At 51.5% G+C, this 21,814-nt stretch overlaps 1 protein-coding gene across 1 annotated transcript; it reads right to left on the bottom strand.

Annotated features, from left to right (window-relative positions):
- Window positions 1-1,990: 1,990 nt before the first annotated feature.
- Window positions 1,991-20,744, bottom strand: PPCDC (phosphopantothenoylcysteine decarboxylase). The gene is made up of 5 exons (XM_033852001.1): window positions 20,536-20,744; window positions 7,806-7,901; window positions 6,794-6,922; window positions 2,988-3,156; window positions 1,991-2,597 (listed from the first exon to the last, which is right to left on the bottom strand). The coding sequence occupies exons 1-5, from the start codon at window positions 20,719-20,721 to the stop codon at window positions 2,512-2,514; spliced, it is 666 nt and encodes a 221-aa protein (XP_033707892.1). The 5' UTR covers window positions 20,722-20,744; the 3' UTR covers window positions 1,991-2,511.
- Between the last annotated feature and the right edge of the window lie 1,070 nt (window positions 20,745-21,814).

Below are 21,814 nucleotides of genomic sequence, written 5' to 3'. Positions count from 1 at the left end.
GCAACAGGGCTCGGTCAAAGTTGTCCAGTCTGGCAAGAGGACAAGGAGCCCTGCAGGGTTGGTGTGTGGTAAGGGGTGGAGCTAGGAAAGTAGACAGGGGCCAGATTACCGAGGGCCAAGAGGATACTGCCCCGAAGTCAGGGCCTTACCCTGAGGCAGTGGGGAGGTGGCAGGGGGACACATCAGCCGTGTGGAGGAAGAGCTGGCGACGATCTAGTGTGGAGGCTGGGCCCTGGCTCTAAGGCTTCCGCCTCTTGCCCAGCAGCAGCCACGGCAGCCTAGAGGCTCTAGGCTGCCAAACAAGACTGAGAATTTCAGACCCAAATGTTCTGTTCTGTCAAACTTCCAGAATTCTATAAAAATCATCAGGGAAGCTAACACCTTCTCTGAGAAACATTTCTACCCAAGATGATGACAACTACAAGAGCTCTGACTTTGACTGTTATCAGTGGTTATCACGCCCACCTCAGCACCCCGCTGGCAGATGGGGCCAGGTAAATGCAGCTCAGATACTACCTGCCCTCCCCTCAGCTTCAGCCTGGCTCAGGAAATAGCTGGGCTCTTCAGCCCCCGCCCATTTATCCAGACCCTCATTCAGAGTGGGCGACAGGATGCGGGACTGCCGTGATGGAGGGGTGGACCCCAGCTGGCCCGTGTCCATGGGGACATCTCTTTCCTTCTAGCCAACAAGGCTCGGTCCCACTATGAGCAGCCACAGACAGGCCTACGAACTTCTCTGCTCCTGTGACTTTTTAAAACAGGCATTTTGTAGCAGGTCTCCTGAGCAACTGTCCTCGCTAAAGTGCCCAGCACAGAGCCTCGCACACAGCAAGCACTCAGCAGCAGTTTCTGTTAAAACTGGAAGCCTCACCATTCATTAGGAGGTTGCTGAGGGAAAGGAAGGGTGATGTGGACAGAAGGAGGGAAGTTGGAAAACACTTAAACGGAACTTTGGGATTGCCTCTGGATTTCAGTTGTCCAGGCCCTCACCATGCCTGACCCCCAAACCAGCCAAAGAGGTTGGTTCTTGATGCTACCATTTTAGTTATATTTTCTTTAGTGCCCTAAGACAATTTTATCCCAAAGGATCACTTGATTAAGTCAAGTGCTATAGAGATAAAGGCTCTTAGAGGCTGCTGGAGGCTTGGTTCCAGCCAGCAGGCTTCCTGGGCCCTTCTAAGGCGCCTCTATCCCCCAGTGGTCCGAGAGCATGCAAGGGGTACCCACTCACCCCGGCCTGGAAGGCAAGAGGGCAGGAAGGCAGCCCCTGCCTAAACAGTCAGCTCTAAACAGTCAGCTCTAAACAGTCAAACAAGCCCCAATCCACAGCAGCCATCAAACAGCAGTAGGTCAAAGGCAGGGTAGCGGAGGGTTTCTAGGGCAGAACATGTGCCTCTCTGGAGTCTACTTCCCCCATCCATGTGTGCCACTGTTGGGGCAGGGGGAGGTACAGACACCGAGGTCCCCATCTCAGGCACAGAAAAGCTGATGAGGACGACACCAGGAAGCAAGGGGTCTGGGTTCCAGGTCAGGTTCCAACCCTGCTGGCTGTGTGCCTGTCACTTGTATAAAGTGCATGTCAGCTTAGGGTCGGGGATTTTATTTTTCCCAAAATGAGACAGTCTATTTCAGTAAACGTTAGAAAAGCTCACTGGCATGAATACATATCTAGCTTTAACTTCCATTTTATTTGACATTTACTATGTGAGAGGTAGTAGGGTAGGCATTTTGCATACATTATCTCATTTAATCCTCTCAACAACTCCACGAGGAAAGTGAGGGTCAGAAAGGCTGAGCCCTGAGCCCTAGTCCCACTGCTAGTATGCGGCAGAGCTGGATTTGAACTAGGGACTGTTTGGCTTCTGAACCCTTTGCCCTTACCTGCCATATGATATAGGAACTAAGGACAGTCAGTCAGTTGCCAGCCTAGACCCTTCCCCGGCCCCGGATCTCTAAGACCACAGAGAGGCTCTAAAGGAAGGACAGAGTCTCCCAGAGAGTCACTTTTCTTTATTCTCAGTACCCCCAATCTCACAGCACGGTCTGTGGGAAATCTCAGGGCCTTGCCACCTCGCAGTCTTCCTTGCACCCCACCAAGAAGCTGAAGCTCCAAAGGTCTGGGGATCTCCCGCTGTGGCTCTTTCTAAAAGCAGTTCCTGGGCACAACGTTGGATGAAGGTTTCTCGGTCATTCCCAAGTCCCCTTCCCAGAGCACAGGAACAATACAGCAGCTTGCTCCCCTGGCTTGCTGTGCCCATCCCAGGAAAAGGTGGGGAGGAACTCCAGAAAGCAGGTGTCTCTTGGTTGAAAGAAGTTGGAACCTGGGCCTTTGGTCTAGTTTAACCTGGGGCAGGTCACGCTCCTGGGGAGGCTCCCGAGCAGGCCCAGGCCAGACCACTACTCAGCAAATGCAGAAGTCTTCACCATATTTTGCCATAGTCCACCTTCTTCACCAACTTGGCCTGAAAACACCTGAGTTCAGAGGGACATGCGTGACAGAAATCCCTGGGTTCAATTCTGCTGGAAGCCACCGTGCTGGGAGAGGACTTCTTTCACTTTGTCCACAATGGTGCCCACCTCAGCCATGGCCCCCAGACCTAGGGAGCAGAGTTCGGCTATGACCCTGCAGACTGAAGCAGGGGACCATCCCCCACCCACCCTCACCCACTGCTCCCCGAGTGTCCCACCCAGAGCCCAGTGCCTGAGAAGGCCAGGACCAGGCCTGAGCCAGACCCAGCAAGTCCCTTCTGAGACGCCCCCAGGACAGGCCCCAGGAATAGTTACAGCAGCCATCTTGAACTGTATCGGCTGCATGCCAGGGAGGATACCAGGCAGTTTACCTAACAACTCTGAGAGACAGGAATTACCATTTCCATTTCCCAGATGAGAAAGCTGAGCTGGAGGTCACAACAGGCTGGGATCTGAAGCTGAGCCCTGCCGCGGCCCCAGGCTGTGGGAATGAGCTGTGAGCCTGGCCAGACACCCACCTTGGTCTCCACAGACCAGCTTCTTGGCCACACAGGGGATCTCGACATAGCCGAAGGCCTTGAGCTGGCCCACCTGCTGCTCGGTGATGGGGTGCTCCCACATGGCGGTGTTCATCGCCGGGCAGAAGAGCAGGGGCTTGCTGCGGTCCCAGGCCCGGATGACACAGGTCTGTGAAGAAGGTAGGGGGTGCCTGCTGCTCTGCCTGCCACCCCTCCCCGGCCTTCCCGAATTCTACCCTCTGCTTCTGGGCCACAGCCAGCTGAGGACTTGGGATGACTGGGAGCCACTGTCTGAAGGGAGCTGTCTCATACTTTGAGGGTGGGGCTGTGTCTCCTGGTCCCTCTCACCTCCCCATAGGCTCTGTCACAGGGCCCTACACACAGGAGGTGCTCTACCAATGCTAGCAATGGCCTAGCCACCTCCAAGCAGACCTCCCTTGCTGTGCAGAAAGGGCTCCCTCTGCCCAAGCCTCTGTCTTCCTCACAGTCAGCCACACCTCACAGACTGAAGCAACCCTGGGAAGCAGGGGGCAGGCCTGCGGTTCCCACAAAGCTAAGGACCACACTGCCCAGCAGGTGGGCTCATCTATCCTGACACTAGCTCTACTTGAGGCCAACTAAAGCTTGGCCATGAAAACAACATCTTCCACATGGCAAAACCCTCTCCCACGTGTTATCTCATGAACCCTCACTGCGACCCTGTAAAGAAGTTGCTGTCCCATTTCACAGAGGGGAAGCTGTACTTCCCAGAGGTGAGCCATTACCCAAGGACACACCAGACGATGATCCAGGGCAAGGCTTTGCACACCGCGCATGCCATCCTCCACTGCATCGTGCAACCTCACTACCTCCTGATGTCCAGGCCATCCCACCAAGTCACATACCAGAGCAGCTATGAAAGGGACAGACCAGCTCACAGAGTCTTTAGCGCTGTGAGCTTTGCAATCACGTGGACCTGGGTTCAAATCTTGCTGTGCTATCTGCTGTTACTAGCCATGAGAACTTGAACAAGTTCTTTTACGCCGGGAGTATCAGCTTCCTCTCTGCAAAAGCCCTCTCACTGGGTGGTCTTGAGGGCAGAGGGTGAGAATACTTATAAAGCTCTTTGCACAAGGCCTGGCACAAAGTACAGGCTCCAGAAATAGTAGCTCCTGTTATTATTACAGGCATAGGCTCCCTGGGCCAGGGGCTGCCTCAGGGAGAAATAAGCTCTGGGGCCCGCAGGAGTGTGCTCCCCTGGGCTCTGACTGTTTCAGGCGCCTCCGCCTAGGCTGTGGGCCCCTCAGGGAGACAGCGGCTGGCACACCCCTTCCCTGAAGTGGAGCCTGTCTGCAAAAAGAGGGGGAGTCCAGAGAACAATGCCACGAAGAGGCCAGGGAAAATGCCTGCCCTCCTCAGTGCCCCTGCCCTCTCCTGGGGACAGGAAGGAAGTTGGTCAGCACACAGCCTCAGGATCTGGGGGCTTGCGTCATCCCAGACACAGCGTTTGTTTCCCACCAAGTCCTCACAATGAGGCAACCTGGCTATGAGTGGACAGTTTCAGTCCACACTTCCTCTTGGCCCTGTGCCACCTGCTGCTTCTGCAGAAGTCATGAGCATACCTAGAAGAGTCCCTTGACTGCGTGTGGGGCAGGTGTTGGCAGGGCTGGGGTTCTCAATGACCTCTAAGGGAAGCACAGCAACTGGAGCAGAAACTCAACATCTCCATGCCCCACACCTCTCTAGCTTTTCTCACCTCATCTCAAAACTCAGCGCTTCCTGGACAAACCACAGCTCCTCCAAACCTTCCAGCACAAGAGGGCCGGAAGGAGGCATCAGTTCCCACGGTCACTTCTGTTTGGCCCATGTTGTGTGCAGCACCTCAGGCTCTGCCCCTGGGAATCTGCTTGGGTGGAGAGAAGGCTTGGATCCGGGTCAGGAGACCAGCTGCCAGCTATACTGGTGACCCAGGGAAGTCACCTCCTCTTTCTGGATCTGCTTGGTTATTTAGCACAAAAAAGGGCTAGAGCCTGAGTGGGCCAGAGGGCAGACAGAGATGCACATCACCCAGGCCAAGGGCCCTGAGACTGGGAACACAGGTTCATACCTAGCGCACTGCTCTAATGGCACCCCAAGTTCTGGACTCTGGAAAGGGAGACGATCTGAAGGAGGGAGGAAGCAGGGCAAGCTTCTTTTGGGGAATATAAGGACAAAACATCTTTTGAGAGAGCACAGAGCCACAGACCATGATGACAGCAGTGTAAGATTTGCAGTTCTTTGAAATACTTGCACCTTCAAGGGAAACCTTTGAGGCAAAGGGCCTCAGGGCTGGTCCTGGGAACATATTCCACTGCTCAGCCAACTCAGTAGGAGGGAACCCCAAAGATTTCAGGGAGTGGTGGCAGCATTGAAGAAAAGAGGGAAGCAGAACTTTCAGGAGTAAGGAAGGAGCCCTCAGAGAATCGGTCCAGGCCAGGGCTTAGCTCCTAGAGGTCGGCATGCTTTGTCACATCAGCTGGCTACTGACCGACTAGTGGGAAGCCTGGAGATCTGGTGAGATGGTGCTGGTTACACACAATGCTGACGCACTTAGATGAAAGTGGCCAGGAGCCTGACCTGCTCCGCCATCCTGTCAGCCAGGCACTAGCCCCACCAGGAAGCCTTCTTGATAACACTGCTCCTAGGCCTGCCCTCCTCTGCACTCCCCCACCCCTGCACCTGCCACACAATCTGTGTGCTGCTCTTCTTCTGATCACCTGAGCTCTATTCCAAATGATGCTTAAATCACTAGCAGCTTCTTCGAGAAGTACCTTAAGCACCAATCAACAAGCATATGAGGAGACTAACCTCCTATCTAACCCCCAAAACCTTGACCCAGCTTCGTTAGTCACTTCATTTACTTTGGCTGTTAGCCAAAGTAAAATGACTGATTGCCTCATACATACAATAAGCATTTCCTGAATGCCTACTACATGCCCAGTACTGTGCAAGGTGGTGACGCCATTGTCAAAGGACTGACTGTACCACACACCAGAGCATACTCTAAAAACCCTCTCCTTCCAGACTGTCAGCTCCCTGTGTCCTCTGTGTCCCTCCACACAGGGCCTGACACATGGCAAGTTAAAGCTCAATGGATGAGGGAAGAGGGATGATAAGGGAGAGGGAGGGGGACCACACCCAGTCTTCCCAGGATGATCATGTAAACAAAGGCTCTTTAAGGACAACAGCTCCCTGGAGGTCCCCCAGGCCTAAGACAATCCCCACTCTGTACAGCTGGACTTCTCTTCCTCTCCTCCACCTTGGGCCTCTCGTCCTTTCTCCTTTCTTCCCCTTTAAGCTTTCCATAATATACAGGAAAACCACATCTCAGCTTTGTGGCTAAAGCTACAGGAGAGATAAGTGTGCCTGAGAGATCCATGCAGAAGTAAACGCTCTTATCCCGATTACCCATGTGGATATCCAGGTCCTGGTGGGAAGGCAGAGCTAAGGTGGGTAGGCAACGGGGCTGGGCAGGGAGACCAGCAGAAGAGCATGTTGAGGGCAGCCCATGAACTATGGACAAAGAAAGAGCAGCTGAGCATCGGGGGGCAGGTGAGAGGTGGACACCCTCAGAGGGCACCCGCAAGTCGAGTCAACCCATCAGAACCAGGCCTTCTACCCACTTGCTGGAGCACAGGTGAGGCCAGGTGGAGGGTTGTCCAGGGGACTGTGTTCCAAGCAAACAGGCCCACCATAAAGGGATTCCAAGGTGAGAACAGAAGCAGTCTGCAGCTCAGCAAACTGGGAGTGAGGCCCAGGGAGGGAGGAGGGCCCAGGGAGTCACTCACAAGCAAGTTGTCACAGATGCCACTGGCCACCTTTCCCAGCGTGTTGGCATCGAGAGGAGATACCAGCATGAGGTCTGCCCACCTCCGCAGGTCAATGTGGAGAACTGGGTCGGATCGGCACTTCCACATCTGGCAGAGGGAAGGAAGTGGGGTCACCGGGCCGGCCATTCTCTCAGTGTGGAGGGAGGAGCGGCAGGTGGGGTGAGGGCCAACACAGACCAGGTACACTAAGTCAGGAACCCAAGGGAGACCACCTGAGAGACCCCCGCCCAAGTTCACTGCCACCCCTCTTGCAGCTAAGCTGGTGAACATTGGCTACGGAGCCAACAGCCTGAGAGAAACCAGCCCTGAGGAAACAAACGCCCCTTGTCTCTCTGAGCTATTCCCTTTATGGTTTGGTTTTCAAGAGAACTGACATCTGGCAGGGAACTCCTGGCCTGTCTGCTTGAGGCGGATGCTTGGGTTGTCCAAGCCAGTGGAAAGGCTCTGGGCGGTGAGAAATGGAGGGGGCGGGGTGGGGAAGACGGGCCAGCCAGAAATGTTCTAGGCTGAGAATGTTTAAAAATGCCTGGCAGGGCACCCCTGTGAGGCCCACACTCGATGTCTAGTGAATCGGCCAGTGCCCGCCCCTCTGCAGGAGAGCAAAAGCAGAGCCCGGCAGCCGTGGGAAGTGAGGCACTCTCCACAGCCCCGACGCTGGGAGCCGCGTGGACAAGGGTGGTGGGAACAGAGCTCCTCTGTGGTTTCATCAGCCCAGATAAATACAAGGACACTCAACCTCAGGCACAGGGCCAAAGCTGAGGTCTGCCTGAGGTGGGAGGAGACTGTGGGCCTCCTGCAGGCCAGAGCTAGACAGATGTTTTCCTCATTGCCTCTGCCCAGAGAGCCCTGACCGCTGACTTGAGCCTGGCCTGTCTGCTCCGGCCACCAGAACCATTGGCTGCAGGGAGGATGGTCCTGTCCGATTGGTACAAACACGATGGAACTCAGCCCTGGGGCCCCCAGCACTGACCTCCCATTCATCAGCGTCGCTGTAGAGGGTGACAGGAACATCCTGGGGACTGTAGAAATGTTTGGCTCTCTCAGTTGTGACCACTGCTACTTCCAGCTGTCACCAAGAAAAAGTGGAGTGGGGGTGGAGAAAGAAAGAGAAACTTACCAGAGCCACCGGCCTGGAGGCCACACGGGGCCAGGCCAGCAAGAGCTTTCCTCACAGCCTGGCTGTGCAGAGGACTTCTCCCTCCGAGGCAGCGAGCCCCATGTTTGCATAGCTACTTCCGCTGTCACCCGAAGGTCAGGCCTCACCAGGTGCAGCCGTTTCACTTCCCTATCTGAGGCGCTGCCGAGGAATGAATCACCAACTGCCCAGCGTATATAAAGCTGCAGGCTCCTGCCGCTCAGGCAGAGACAGACAGGAAGGGAAATTAGGGCAAGAAGGCCACGCAGGCCATGGCAGGCAGGAGGGGCCACCCCAAGGAGGCTCACAGGTCCTGAGCTCTGGGCCACACCACAGATCTGCCCTCTGCAGGCAAGGCACTGGGGAGCTGGGGTCCTGCATGTGGTGTCTGCAGCCATGGCCCAGAGAGAAAGCAGGCAGAGTCCCTTGCCGTACTTCTAGGAACAAGGCTTCGTGGGCTCTGGCTGCAGACAGGCTCCAGGAAAAGCAAATCTGTGTGCCCTACACTCATGGGGCAAGAGTGATATTTACCTTCACACTACTCATTTAGCAGATAAATTAATAACGCAAACAGGAGGGATGGTTAAGGTGCTTAACAGACAGAAATAGCACATGATAGGGTGAACAGCACTAGACCAGTTCCCATTACTTGTAAAACGAGATGTCAGACTAACAAGCATGCAGATTAAAGGGGCCCAGAAGAGGTGGCTGGGAGGGGAGGGGTGTAGGAAATCACATCTTTGGGGGACATTTATCCAGGAGGGAAAAAAGTCAAGGGTGACAAGGACAGAATCATCAACTAACCAGAGCAAGGGTCATGGGTGGCAGTGTCTGGGCTAGATGTGCTCTTTGGCCTGCATGGGGTTACAAACTTTTTTTTTTTTTTTTGCTGTGCCAGGCAACATGTGGTACCTTAGTTCCCCAATCAGGGATCGAACCTGCGCCCCCTGCAGTGGAAGCACGGAGTCTTAGCCACTGGACCACAAGGCAAGCCCCGGGTTATAAACATTTTTAAGCCAAAATATACAAAATATACAAATATTTTTTGTATATTTTGTATACAAAATATACAAATATACACACAGAAAATCCAATTTCCTGGCTCCTTTTAAAAAACTGAGTGGGACTTCCCTGGTGGCGCAGTGGTTGGGAATCTGCCTGCCAATGCAGGGGACATGGGTTCAAGCCCTGGTCCAGGAAGATCCCACATGCCGCAGAGCAACTAAGCCTGTGAGCCACAACTACTGAGCCTGTGCTCTAGAGCCCGTGAGCCACAACTACTGAGCCTAAGAGCCACAACTACTGAGGCCAGCGCACCTAGAGCCCATGCTCCGCAACAGGAGAAGCTACCGCAATGAGAAGCCTGCTCACCGCAACCAGAGAAGGCCCACGCGCAGCAATGAAGACCCGACTCAACCAAAAATAAGTAAAATAAATAAATTTATAAAAAAACAAAACAAAACTGAGTGCTCTGGCACTGCTGGGCCCACATTCCTGCTTGAGAATGACTTGGTGGGACTTGGTGGGGCTGCCTCTTTGGATGGGCTGTGCCCATGCCATTTCAACCTAGTCCCTGCCCCTCCCTGTAATCTCACCAAGGCTCCCTCTCCTCATTTGTTTCCTGCCTTTTGTGGGTTGTCAGACACTGTTCTGCACAGTACCTAGGAGTAAAGCTGGAACCAGGGAGTAGAAATCTCAGAGAGGCAGACTGCAGAAGAACTTCAAAAGGTCTGGTGCTCCCAGCTCTGCTGAAGAGCTCTCAGATTTGTCCATTCTCCCACTCACTCCCTCTTGGAACCTACCATCCCCCAAACTTGCACAAAACCCGAGGGACCTCTTTAATGGTCATTTAAACCAAACTCCTGCTGAGCCGGGGAGTCCCTTCTAGGATAGCCCTGAATGAGCCTGGTCCAGTTCTAAGCAAGATGGCAAATGAACAGGGCTGCTGTCCCTCCATGGAACCCAGCCCTGAAGATGTCACAGGACCAGCACAGGGAGAGCAGTGAAAGGCAGGATGGTGCTGAGACTCTTAAGACACAAGACAGTAATGACGTAAGGTGTGGGGCATAGTAAGTTAGAACTAACCACAAGAAGAATATATAACTTTCGAACCAGCAGAAGAAAATTCAATCTACACAATAAAGGATAGGGAAAGGAAAAAAAAAAAAGCAGAGAGAACACATGATAAGCGGAAAGCATTAAATAAGATGGAAGAAGTCCTAATAGAATAGCAATTATAGTAATTATATAATTGGCTAAACTCCCTGATCAAAATTCAGACTCTCATACTGGATGTTTTAAAATCCATCAATCACATCAAAATGTGTCTGAAAAAACACATTTAAGACAAAAAGATGTATAAAGCTTAAATAAAAGAATAAACTTTCAGTTAAATAAAGTGGATTAAACTCTACTCCCTCTCAAAAGCCCACTGAAATAAAAGTAAAGGGATTTTTTTAAAGGTATGAATCACCAGAACAAAGAGAAGAGGACAAAAACATAAACAAAAACCCAGCAGTTAAGATATGTCAACACATAAGATATGGAAGTGGAAGGAAGCATTAACAGATCAGATTAGATCAGACAGGATCAGATTTTTTTTTTTTTTAATGAACATTCTGGGAACAAAAAGGAACTCTTGGAAATTAAAATTATAAATAATCAAATAAAAAATTCAATATAAGTTTAGAAGAAAATTTCCAAAAAGTAGAAGAGAAAGATAAAGAGATGGATAATACTATTAAAAAAGATGAGGTGGTCCAATGGTTAAGACTCCACGATTCCACTGAAGGGGGCAAGGGTTTGATCCCTGGTTGGGGAACTAAGATCCCACATGCCGCATGGCACAGCCCAAAAAAAAAAAAAAAAAAAAAAAAAGATGAGATCAGAAGACCAACTCAAGAGGTCCAAAATCTGACTAATAATGAGTTCCTGAAAGGGAGAACAGAAAAATAGAGGGGTGAAAATTACAAAAGAAATAAAATGAAATTTCCCCAAACTGAAGAACTCAGAGGTAGGAGCCATCTCTTCTGCCTACAGAGCTCTGAGAAGGTGGCAACCTGTTAGGCTCAGGGAACCTGAAGTCTCATGTCCCTGGCATCCACTGAGTGTAAATCAATGGAGCCTGAGCCCACATCAGCTCTCCTGGAAGCCACATCCTCCTACTGAAGTATATGGGGTTTGCAATCAGCAAAACCTCACAAGTTCTTTCACCCATGTTGCTACTAAACCACAAGCCTCAAACTGTACTTGCGTTGTTACTTTCCCAAACGTAGCCCCTCACATTTCCCTGGTGAATTCCACCTTTCCAGAGTTGGCCCAGTGTTTGCTCAGTCTATGTAAAGAGCTCCAAAAATTTCAATCCTGTTCCTCCTGGCCTGTTCTCAGCCAGTACCACCATCAGTAGCCCCAAGACACAAATCCAAATGATGAAAAGGACAAGGTCAAGAGCAGAGCCCTTCACCAAGGTTCACAGGTTGGGGGGCTGGGGTGGGAAAGAATCAAGAATGCACCCTTTCCAAGTAGGATCTTTCCCTGATTATAAACATGCTGATAACATTACCAGGTGGTCCAGGGGGATGTCCTAAGATTCCATCAAAGCCCTCACCAAATCCAAAAATACTCTAATATCCAAAATAAAATAAAATAAAATTGATATGGCTTTTCCCCAGTGAGCCCAATCAAACTCCAGTAACAACCATTTTCTAAGTGCTTTTCTAAGGGCTCACAAGCTTTTTCTAATTTGTGGAGCCTACCTCTTCCGCCTTTTTGATAAATGGACATTAGTCATCTCCAGCCTCTAGCCCCTCTGCTGTTTCCCACACATCCTGTAGGTCACCAACCACAACCTCAGCACCCCAGGACAGAACTTGCCAAGTTCAGGAGATGAATCACCCAACTTGGGTTCAAGTCTCTTCTGCCACCATTGGTCCTTTTTCAAACTCAGAAGAAAAAAATGGAAGCCAAGTGGACTCAAGAGTCCCTGCCATTTCTTTCTGTCCCCCCACTAATGTTATACCATTGGCCTCCAGGACCAGGCATTGTTCCATTGCTCTTTTTCTAAATACAGGTAAGAGCCCTCTTGGTCGTTCTGAGTTTCACTGCAGGCTTCAGCTCACTCTGGTGACCTCTGGACCATATTCTACCTTTATCTTTGGTTATATGTCCTCCTTTCCATTTAACTGCTTTCCAGTCTCCTTCAACAGACGGCTTCCCAGGTAGCCATATCAGTTTCTGGTCACTGCCTTCTTTTCCTTAAGAGGACTACTTTCTTTCATTTCTAAGAGCTTCCTGACCATCCTGAACAATTTGCCACTTAAGATCACCCCAGTTCATCCTCTCTCTATTCTGAAATTTGGAAAGTTGCTTCCTGAAGATCGAGTTCCCCTACTCTTCCCAACTCCCAAACGGCCTGCCAGTTCTCAAAGTGAGGATTGTGCCTAGGGCCAGCCTTCAGAAACATTCCCAGTTTGGTGATGGCCCTGTTCAGGGGCTCCCTCCTCCCTCTCAGCTCTACCTTTTCCTTCCCTCTGCATGCCCCTCACAGTCTCCCCCTGGCTCCTGGGGAATTCCAACCAGGGGTCCAAGTAGGCCTCCCACCCTGGTCCATAGCTGCAGCTTGAGATCTTCCCCTTAAGATCTTCCCCTGGTCTCTCAATCTATCCGTCTCTGGCTACCCTCCCAGGTTACACTGTCATTGTTAGGGAGCTTCTTGGGGTCAATGTCTTTCCTAAAGAGTGATGTGAAGAGTATGTAATAAGCCCATCCTTCCCAATGTCCCTCCCTTGACCCCTATCAAGCAGCCACCTCTCCTTGGCAGTGACCCTGACCCCGGTGTTGTCTGGCAGGCCCAGGCCAGTTTTTCTGGTTTTAGAAGTATGTCACTTGATCTGATTCTTCAGTCCTGTGGGCTTTGTTCTTTCATTTTCATTCACTCTGTAAAAAGGTCCTGGGAGCCAAGAGCTAGGCCCTGGGTTGGCACACATTAAAAAAAAGAAGGCATGTTGTGTTACCTTCTGAGATACTAAATAACTTGGACTAGTCACTCATTCACCCTGACCTTTCCCTCAGCAAATGCTAAGGAGTCTTGGCAGAGCAGAAAACTCCTGAGGACAGGAACCCTCCTTGGCTTTCTCTTACACCCTCCTGGGTCATCGTAGAAGCGGGGCTGGACATTAAAACAATCTCTCACACACATCAGAGTTCCTGAAAGGCAGCTCTGTGCTTGGCCCCCTGGCGAGACCCTGGCCAACAGTTTTTATGTCTTAATATTTTTAACCTGAACTTCTGTGTGATGTGACCAAGGCTTGGCCAGACCCTATTACATAAGCTGCCTGCATTTTGCTTAGCATTTATAGAGATTTCTTCCTGAAACCAGTTGGCAAGTCTGGTGTTCCTTTCTCTGTTGAAAATACATCAGCAATCCCATCTGGGGCTCCTGGGGAGTCAGGGAGGGGAAATGGAAAACAGAATTTGGGGCAATATTTCCATTTTTACTTTTAGGCCCCTGGTCTGGCCCAGGCTGCTTCTGGGGCAGATATCAAAGGGATCTGTGGAGAAGCACTTTCACAGCCACAGGATGAGATAAATCCCATGGCTTGAATGTCCACCACCAACCTCATCTCTGGCCTCTATCCATTACAACCATGAGCCAGTAGCACCCTCTCCTCAAGTATGACAACCAAATGACATTGTCCAGTGTTCCCTAGGAGGCAAAACTGCCCCAGTTGAGAACCGCTACTCTACAGAATCATCCAATAGAACTCTCTGCAGCGAAGGAAACATGTCACACCTGTGCTGTCCAGTATGGCAGCCTCTAGCCACACGTTGCTATTGAGCACTTGAGGTGTGGTTGGTGTGACAAAGGAACTGAACTTTTGGTTTTATTTAATTTTAATAATTTAAATTTAAATTTGAATGTGGCTAGTGGCTACCGTGTTAGATAGCACAGCTCTGGCATATACAAGGAAAGAAGAGCCCCAGCTGGAACCCCCAGCTCAGTGGCTAGAAAAGAGCAGGTGTTTCTAGTAGGGCATGTGATGATGGCTCCACAGGAGACTGATGAGGACTCTAAAGAGGAAACACCGGCTATGACTTAACCCGGCACAAGGCAAGGAACCCAGAGTTTTAGTGGCTTAGTCCTCTGGGCTGACACACACAGCAGAAGACCCCGACATTGGGCCTCCCAGTGTTGACACTGGTAGTGCCTGGGGCCTGGGGGCCAGCCAAGAAGCTGGCATGACTCTGAGCATGGGGGTGGTGGGCATACTCTAGAAAAAAGGACTCTGGGTGCCGTCAGCACATGGAGTTGGGGTGGGGGGAAGCTGTGGAGGAGATGGCCTCATTAACAAATCCCTGAGGGAGTTCCGGTTGGCTGAGTGGGTGTCCCAATGGCTCACAATGATGTCTCCACTTGACAAACATTTACTGAGCCTACTACACACATGGGAGCCAGAGCTGGTAAGGGCTCAGTGTGTCTAACAAGTGGGTGGGGTATACATGACCCCTGACTATAAAGCAAGACAGACCAGGCAGGAGTCCACAACTGCCTGGGGCTTCTCAGCCTCATGGCCGTGTTTAGGTGGAGTAGAGAATGCCCATAATCTGAGCTCAAGTCCACTTGCTGATGGTAGTCAGGAAACTGGCCTTGAGCCCCAGTTCCGCCAGCCCACTGGCTGGGGGAATCTCTGGCAAATTCTTCCTCTCTGGCCTGGTTTCTCCTCCGGAGCCATGAGCCATCTGGACCACAGGGCCTCCAGGGGCCCCTCTAGCTCGCTGCACCTCCCAGCCCTACTGTGACCCTTGTCCTTTCCCAGCAGGCTCTGCCGTTCTGTCCTCTGCCTCCAAACCGGCCTCCTGGGGGAGCTGGTATTCTAGTCGCATGGCCCATCCTGCCATTCAAGCAGGGCATAGCTGCTAATCCCTCCCCAACTAGAGAAATTTCTAAAGAATGAAACTAGAGAAGCAGACTGCAGAGGCTCTCCATAGGGACGCTATTCTGGAGTAGCAGGGAAGGACCCTGGGTGCAAGAGCCCTTGGCCTAGGGCTGGCTGCCTCCAACTAGTGGCCTGCAGAGGTCACCCCCTGGGGGAGCAAGCCAGGGAAGGATGGGGCTAGCCAATCCAGCGCAGGTCCAGAAAAATGCCTCAGAGTGCTACTGCTGAGTAGATTAGTTTCCACAGCAGGAACACAGAGCAGGCAGGTGGCCCCTGCCTGGAAAGAAAGAAAAACCTCAAATCAGGCCATGTTTCTCCTGCTCTCCTTTCCTCAATGAGCATTATTAAACAAACGAAAAAAAAAAGCATAAAATTACAAAGAACATTCCATGATATCCCTACTAAAAGCCCCACTGACTTTAAAAAATAAAATAAAATAAAATAAGGGGACCTCCCTGGTGGCGCAGTGGTTAAGAATCCACCTGCCAGTGAAGGGGACATGGTCCGGGAAGATCCCACATGCCACAGAGCAACTAGGCCCGTGTGCCACAACTACTGAAGCCCATGCACCTAGAGCCCGTGCTCCACAACAAGAGAAGCCACCGCAGTGAGAAGCCTACACACCGCAACGAAGAGTAGCCCTCGCTCGCCACAACTAGAGAAAGCCCATGCACAGCAACGAAGACCCAACGCAGCCAAAATTAAATAAATAAATTTATTTAAAAATAAATAAAAAATTAAAAAATGAAACGAAATAAGTACATAGAGAGGTTAGAAAATCAAAACTGAACAGAATGACACAAAATGCAAATCTCCCTTCCTGCCCCCATCTCTCCACAAGGGTAACCACCTCCAGGGGGAGGACCACAGGCAGTAACTTTGATACGTGAACACACAAAAGGAATCATACTATATGCCAGCAGTTGGCAAACCTTTTCTATAAAGGGCCAGATACTATTTTAGGCTTTGTCACAACTACTCTACTCTATAGTAGCAAGACTGTAGCCATAGGCAATACTTAAATGAATGGGTATGGATGTGTTCCAATAAAATGTTACAGACACTGAAACCTGAATTTTATATAATTTTATATGGCACAAAATAATCTTCTTTTGCTTTTTTTCAACCATTTAAAAATGTAAATAGTTTACATATGTATGGTTCGTAGGCCATACAAAAACAGACAACAAGAATTTGGCCTGTGGGCCACACTTTACTAACTTCAGCACCTTGCTCATTTCACTTATATCTTGAGGACTGTCCCATATCAGCACACAAGATCCACCCATTCTTCTGAACTGCTGCCTCCGAATCCATCAAGAGGCTGAACCACAACTGCACCACAGCTCTATTGTTGGATATTTTGTTTGTTTCAGTTTTCTTTTAAAATTATAAACAGTGCTAAAATGAACATGCTTGTACATTTGGTGAACTTTTGTACCCTATAGCGGCGGTCCCCAACCTTTTTTGGCACCAGGGACTGGTTTCATGGAAGACAATTTTTCCACGGGGCGGGGGGGCGGGGGGATGGCTCAGGCAGTAATTCGAGCGATGGGGAGAGGCAGGCAGATGAAGCTCCGCTCAGTCGCCCGCCGCTCACCTCCTGCTGTGCGGCCCGGTTCCTAACAGGCCGCAGACCAGTATCGGTCCATGGCCCCGGAGTTGGGGACTCCTGCCCTATAGGGTTCAATCCTATGGGTGAAGCAAGGGCTGTGACCATTTTTGCTTTCTCTAGATATTGCCACAACAGTCCTCCGGAAAAGCAGAATTTACTTCATTCTGCATACGAGCAGGGCCCTCTACCTGCACCCTTAACAGTCCTGAATGTCCTCACAGGCATTCTGGAAACAGCCTTTTCTAAGGCCAAGGCCTGCCAACTCCCTGGGTGGGAGATTTTTTCCACTTTTAGAAATCCTCTTCTGGCTCTCAGTCCTGCTGACACCTACCCAGCAAAAGCTAGAGAGGTGTTCTGTTTTCTCCTCCATAGTGAGGAGGGTACCAACCAAAGGGCAGAAACTGACTAAGCTAACTGCTCAGACGTAAGTGCCACTCAATTACATGACGATCACAGAACTGCAAAACAGCCACAGCTCCTACACCCTAGGACCTTCTCTCAGGCTGCCTTTGGTCCTAGTGCTTTTTTTCCTCACATCTAGAATCTTCTACCACTCATGCCAGAAGAGGCCTTGGAGATGCATCATTTGGGTACCTGGCCCCCACTTTATTGCAGGGATAAGAAAACTGAGGCCATAAAAAAGACCTGACTTGCCCAGAGTCCCAGCGTGAGAAATCCTCTATGTGCAACGCCTCTTTTGAGGGAGGGCTGGCCCCCACTGTCCAGCTCCTCCCACCTCCCACAAAGCCTCCAAGGCTTCTTTGCTGGTGGCCACTCTCTCCAGCTGTTGGTGACTGAGGCAGAAAACCAAATCTACCCCTCCCCTTCACTCCCCCATAGTCTCCTTGGTCTGGCTCCAGGTCAATGGTCCTCCTGGGAAGCCTCAACACACTGGTGGATCAGGAGTAATCCTGAGCCAGGTCTGTAGAATCACCCAGCTCCCTGCCGCCCATATCCCAGCTGCTCGTTTGCTAGTCAAAATCTAGGGATCCCTAAAGGAGCTCAGCAAAGCCTCAAGCATGTGAATCCATGACTTAGGCAAAGAGCTGAGAAGGACTGCACCGAGGGACAAAGACTACTCTTGGAGGTGACCCAGAGGGGGGCACTGGGGAGATCAGTACCATCAGGGAGTGTGGGGAAGAGCCAGGGGAAAGGCCACCCCCCCGGGGCCAACACAAGGCAAGCAGGGATTCCCCCTTTGGTTACCAACACCTCACAAGGACTCCACTGAGCAAATCCAGGCTCTCTGGAGAGCTGTCTACCCGCAGGATGAGAGGGGTGCGGGCCCCTCCACATAAGCGGATGGACGGTGGCTCCACGGCTCTTCCCACATGGGCCGTCTACCAACCCCAACACCCCACACCACGTGTGGCTGCCCCAAAGGACACGACAACAAGGGAAAAGGAGAGGGGGACGGACAGGAAACAAACAGTGTTAAGCGCTTCCGTGTGCCAGGAGCTGCGCCTAGTTGTGGGCACAAGATGGCAGTTTCATCTGTGTCCCCCTCCCCCAGCCTTGCAAACATTCCCGAGGGGATGGGTGGCAGCCATCATCTTTATTTTAAAATGAGAAAGGCAGGCTCCTAGAGGCTAAGTCAGGCAGTCCTCTCTCCTTGTCACTGCCCTTCTGGCTGCCTGACCTTCAGCTTCAACTCCAGCCAGAGACGGAGAGCCAAGTCCCATTCCACATGTGGCCTGTCCCCCACAGAGGCTGGACTAAAAGGCCTAGGGTAGGCTGGAGAGCCTCCCTGCTTCAGGCAACCCTTTCCTCACACCCGCATAAATGCTGGCTGTGTGGGATGGCAGGAAGCGGTGGAGCTGCCATTTCCCTCTGCTCTGAGGCTGCTCATCTGTTTCCTGGGATAGGACTCCCTGCCCCCACTTACCCCAAGTCCGGAAATTCACTTGCTCTGGGGCTATGGGAAAAGGGAACTGCATGGCTCCCTCCCTCCCCAGAGGGCGGTGGCAGAGGCTGTCGCTGCAGCAACGCTTCCAGGCCTCCCGCCCTCAAGGCTCTAGCTGGCCAGCTCCTACCAACGGTTCTGGACACACGAGGCGGGAGCAGGCCGAAGGGGTTACTGCCCCAAAGCACCAGTGCCCAGCCTCAGAGCAGCCACAACACTCTCCTCCCTTCCCTCTTCTGGCCTGACTGGCATCCCTGGCTGCCTGGAGGGTGGGGTAAGGGGGTGACTTTCTGGGTATAAGTTTGTGGAAAGTTGAAAAAAAAAAAAAAAAAAAGCAGCTTTCCCGCCCTTGCCTGTGACTCCCGACACAGTCATCTGCAAGTGAGCACTGCTCCCTGCTGGACACTTAGGGTACACCCGCCTGCGCCACCCTGAGTTAGGTGCTATGTTTGTACCAAGCAAGGAAAAAAGCACAGCCTGGGCCTCAACGGCTTAACACTCCACAAAACTAGTGTCTGACAACACAGGCAGTGTCAAAGATAACCTATGGTTCCACAGCTTGGTCAAGATTCTCTTCTTAACCAAACTTTAGTCAGGCTCCTTGGAGCCACTTTTTCAACTAGGCCCGTCTTTGGGTTTCGTCCTCCAGAACAAGATTCCTGCTAAGTTGGTTTAGCCAGAATCCCCTACGCTCGATATGTGATCAGCCTGGATATCTCATCAGGCTCCTCATCCCCCAACAGCCCCCAGATCACCCTGGGCTGCCTTCAGCAAGAATCCGGTCAGGACAGTTTTGCTAAAATCTCCCTTACCCCTGATGTTTCCTCTTAGTAATTTTCCATCCACTGACACACACACACACACACACACACGCACACGCACACGCACGCGCGCGCACACACACACACACTGCTCCTTGGCTACAAATCTCCACTTTTCCTTGTTGTATTCAGAATTAAACCCAGTTCTATACTGAGATGTATTTTCCCCTACTGCAATAGTTTTTCTGAATAAAACCTGTTTTTACCACTCTACTTCTAGCTTTTCTTTAATACATTAAATGAGTTTTAAAAGGAAGGGAGCAGGGACTTCCCTGGTGGTCCAGTGGTTAAGACTTCGCCTTCCAGTGCAGGGGGTGCAGGTTCGATCCCTGGTCGGGGAGCTAAGATCCCACATGCCTCGCAGCCAAAAAACAATAAAACAATCACCAAAAAAAAAAAAAAAAAAAGGAAGGGAGCAAAACCACATGGGCTGAGGCAGGCCAGGAAGGCTTTTACATGAAGTGTTTGTGGAGAATTTGAAAAGGCAGGGAAAAGTAGGCAGGGCGGCACAGCCTGGAAGGGGCTGGGCCAAAGCAAAGGCCATCAGGGTAGAGCGTGGGATAGCTGGAGAGTGGCAGACCAGTGAAGGGCCTAGGTTACCAGACGAAGAAGTGGGGTTATCACCAGCTGGCTTTCACATTTTTTAAAGCCTTGAACTTTTCCCGCAAAAGAATATGCCCCAGAACCCCTACATATAAACCTGATCAAAGTTGAGGTGATCTGACCAAAGGCAGGGGGCTAAGCCCCCCACCTCCAACACACTGTGGTGGCCCCTGGGCATCTCTGAACACCTGAAGGAGCAGAGTTTGAAACCAGAGCTGCGGGCAGCGGGGAGCCCCTAAGGTTCCAGTGCATTTGGACTGACAGGACACCCATGGTGTCTAACAAGGAGGGAGGACAGAGCCACAATGTCCAGGATGGGGTGAAAGCAGAGGCAGGGAGCACAAGGCAGCCAGGGGGCGCTGAGAACTTGCCGCACTTCTCCAGCCAGCTCTTCTCTCATGCTAGGACTTCAGGCAATTCAAAGCAAATGTTTGGGAACCCAACACCTCCGTTCACCACAGCGTTCCCTTCGCAGTCTCCCCTCACTCTCTGTCTACTACCTAATCTAGCTCCTGGTTATACTGTCACACTGGTCTCTGTCTCCACGTCCCCCACATACCAATGCACACAGAGGACTTCCACAAACACCATGATTAAGAAAAAGAAAACCCTGTGCACTGCACAAAAACAGGCTGGCCCCAGAGCATCAGCCCTCCAATGCCCGAGGCTGTCTAGTAAGCATACTCACGCCAGGAATGTCCAAAAGCCTTGACACCAGAAGAGGCAACTTCAGGGCTGCAACACTCCCAGTGACACCGACAAGAACACGGAACGGTCTCTTCACCAAGGGTGCAGCAGCTGAACACGTGGCCCTGGGTTCCATGTGCGGTCTGGTGGCTTCGAGTCCTGGGAGCCTGCCAGAACTGGGCTCCATAAAGCTCTGCCAGGATTTAGGATCTAAAAGCAGAACAGGGGGTGCCTGCTTCATTCATACATTCAACCAAAATGTATTGAGCACCCTGTATTAGACCCTGGGCCAGATGCTAGGGTTCCTGAGGGGTCAACAGTCCCAGCTTCTGGGAGCACACAGTGTGATAAGAAGGTCAGACACGCTCATCCCACGTGGGTCAGTCACAATGTAATGCGGCCAGTGTCATGAGGCTGCGCTGCCTAGGAGTTACTGTCTGAGTAAGTCAGAGACCAAAAAAATAACATTCAGGTTGAGTCCTGCAGGACGAGGAAGTTTTTCAGAGAAGCAAGAAAATAACTTTGCAAGAAGGAGCAATCTTGCAGAGGTGAAGAGGCCTGAAGGAGGGTGGCAGGTCTGGGGAACAGAAAGCAGCTTAGCAGTGAGGCTAAAGCATGATGGAAGTGGGGAGCAGTGGGGCGGGCAGGAGGTAAGGCTGTAAAATCAGGTCAAGGACTAAGTGTCAAGAGCAGTGAGGGCTATGGTGCGTTTTCACTTTAGAAAGACGGTGCTGGTGAGAAGTGTGGAGGGGGCCTTGGTGGTGAAGAGACTGGAGGGGGCACACAAAGGAGCCACTGCAGTGGGCTAGGCTGGCTGAAGAGAGTGGCAGGGCAGGGTAGGTTCCAGGGATGCCTGTGGGGTAGAACCCTATGCAACAAAGGGGTTTGGGTGCTCCGGGGAGCTGAGAGATTTGCCCCTCTGTCCCTCCCTGTGGATCAGGCACCACCCTACAAATCCAAGGCCGAGAAGAGACAAGCATAAAAAGGATAAAGGCCACCCCATGAGACTAGCTGCTTGGTTTCTTCCTCTGGCCCTCAGATGTTGCTAGAAGTGAGTGTTCATAATATGGCTGATGAACACATCAAAACCTGCATTCTGGCAGACTGGGCCAGCAAAACATACTCCATCAGCAACAATTAACAAGGACCAACTACATCTAGCACTGGCAAAGAAATTGGGGAAGAGACAGCCGCTGCCTTTAGGGGATCTGTGCATGAATTGAGAAGACAAGAGTCACACCTGAAATCACTTGAGATGGGTCCTTCTCTGGGATGCACCT

This window comes from Tursiops truncatus, chromosome 2, assembly GCF_011762595.2.
Source record: "Tursiops truncatus isolate mTurTru1 chromosome 2, mTurTru1.mat.Y, whole genome shotgun sequence".
Classification (NCBI taxonomy): domain Eukaryota; kingdom Metazoa; phylum Chordata; class Mammalia; order Artiodactyla; family Delphinidae; genus Tursiops; species Tursiops truncatus.
The sequence above is the reverse complement of the archived record's forward strand: the minus strand, read 5'-3'. Positions and strand labels throughout refer to the sequence as shown.

What these genes read in the sequence shown, in the direction of transcription:
- PPCDC (XM_033852001.1), bottom strand. Translation starts at nt 20,721, where the DNA reads ATGGAGCCCAGTTCTGGCAGGCTCCCAGGACTCGAAGCCACCAGACCG. An exon ending in GGCTTTTGGACATTCCTGGC is followed by an intron (nt 7,902 to 20,535) that starts GTGAGTATGCTT and finishes TCTTGGTGACAG; the next exon opens with CTGGAAGTAGCAGTGGTCAC. An exon ending in GCTGGTCTGTGGAGACCAAG is followed by an intron (nt 2,598 to 2,987) that starts GTGGGTGTCTGG and finishes TCTGCTCCCTAG; the next exon opens with GTCTGGGGGCCATGGCTGAG.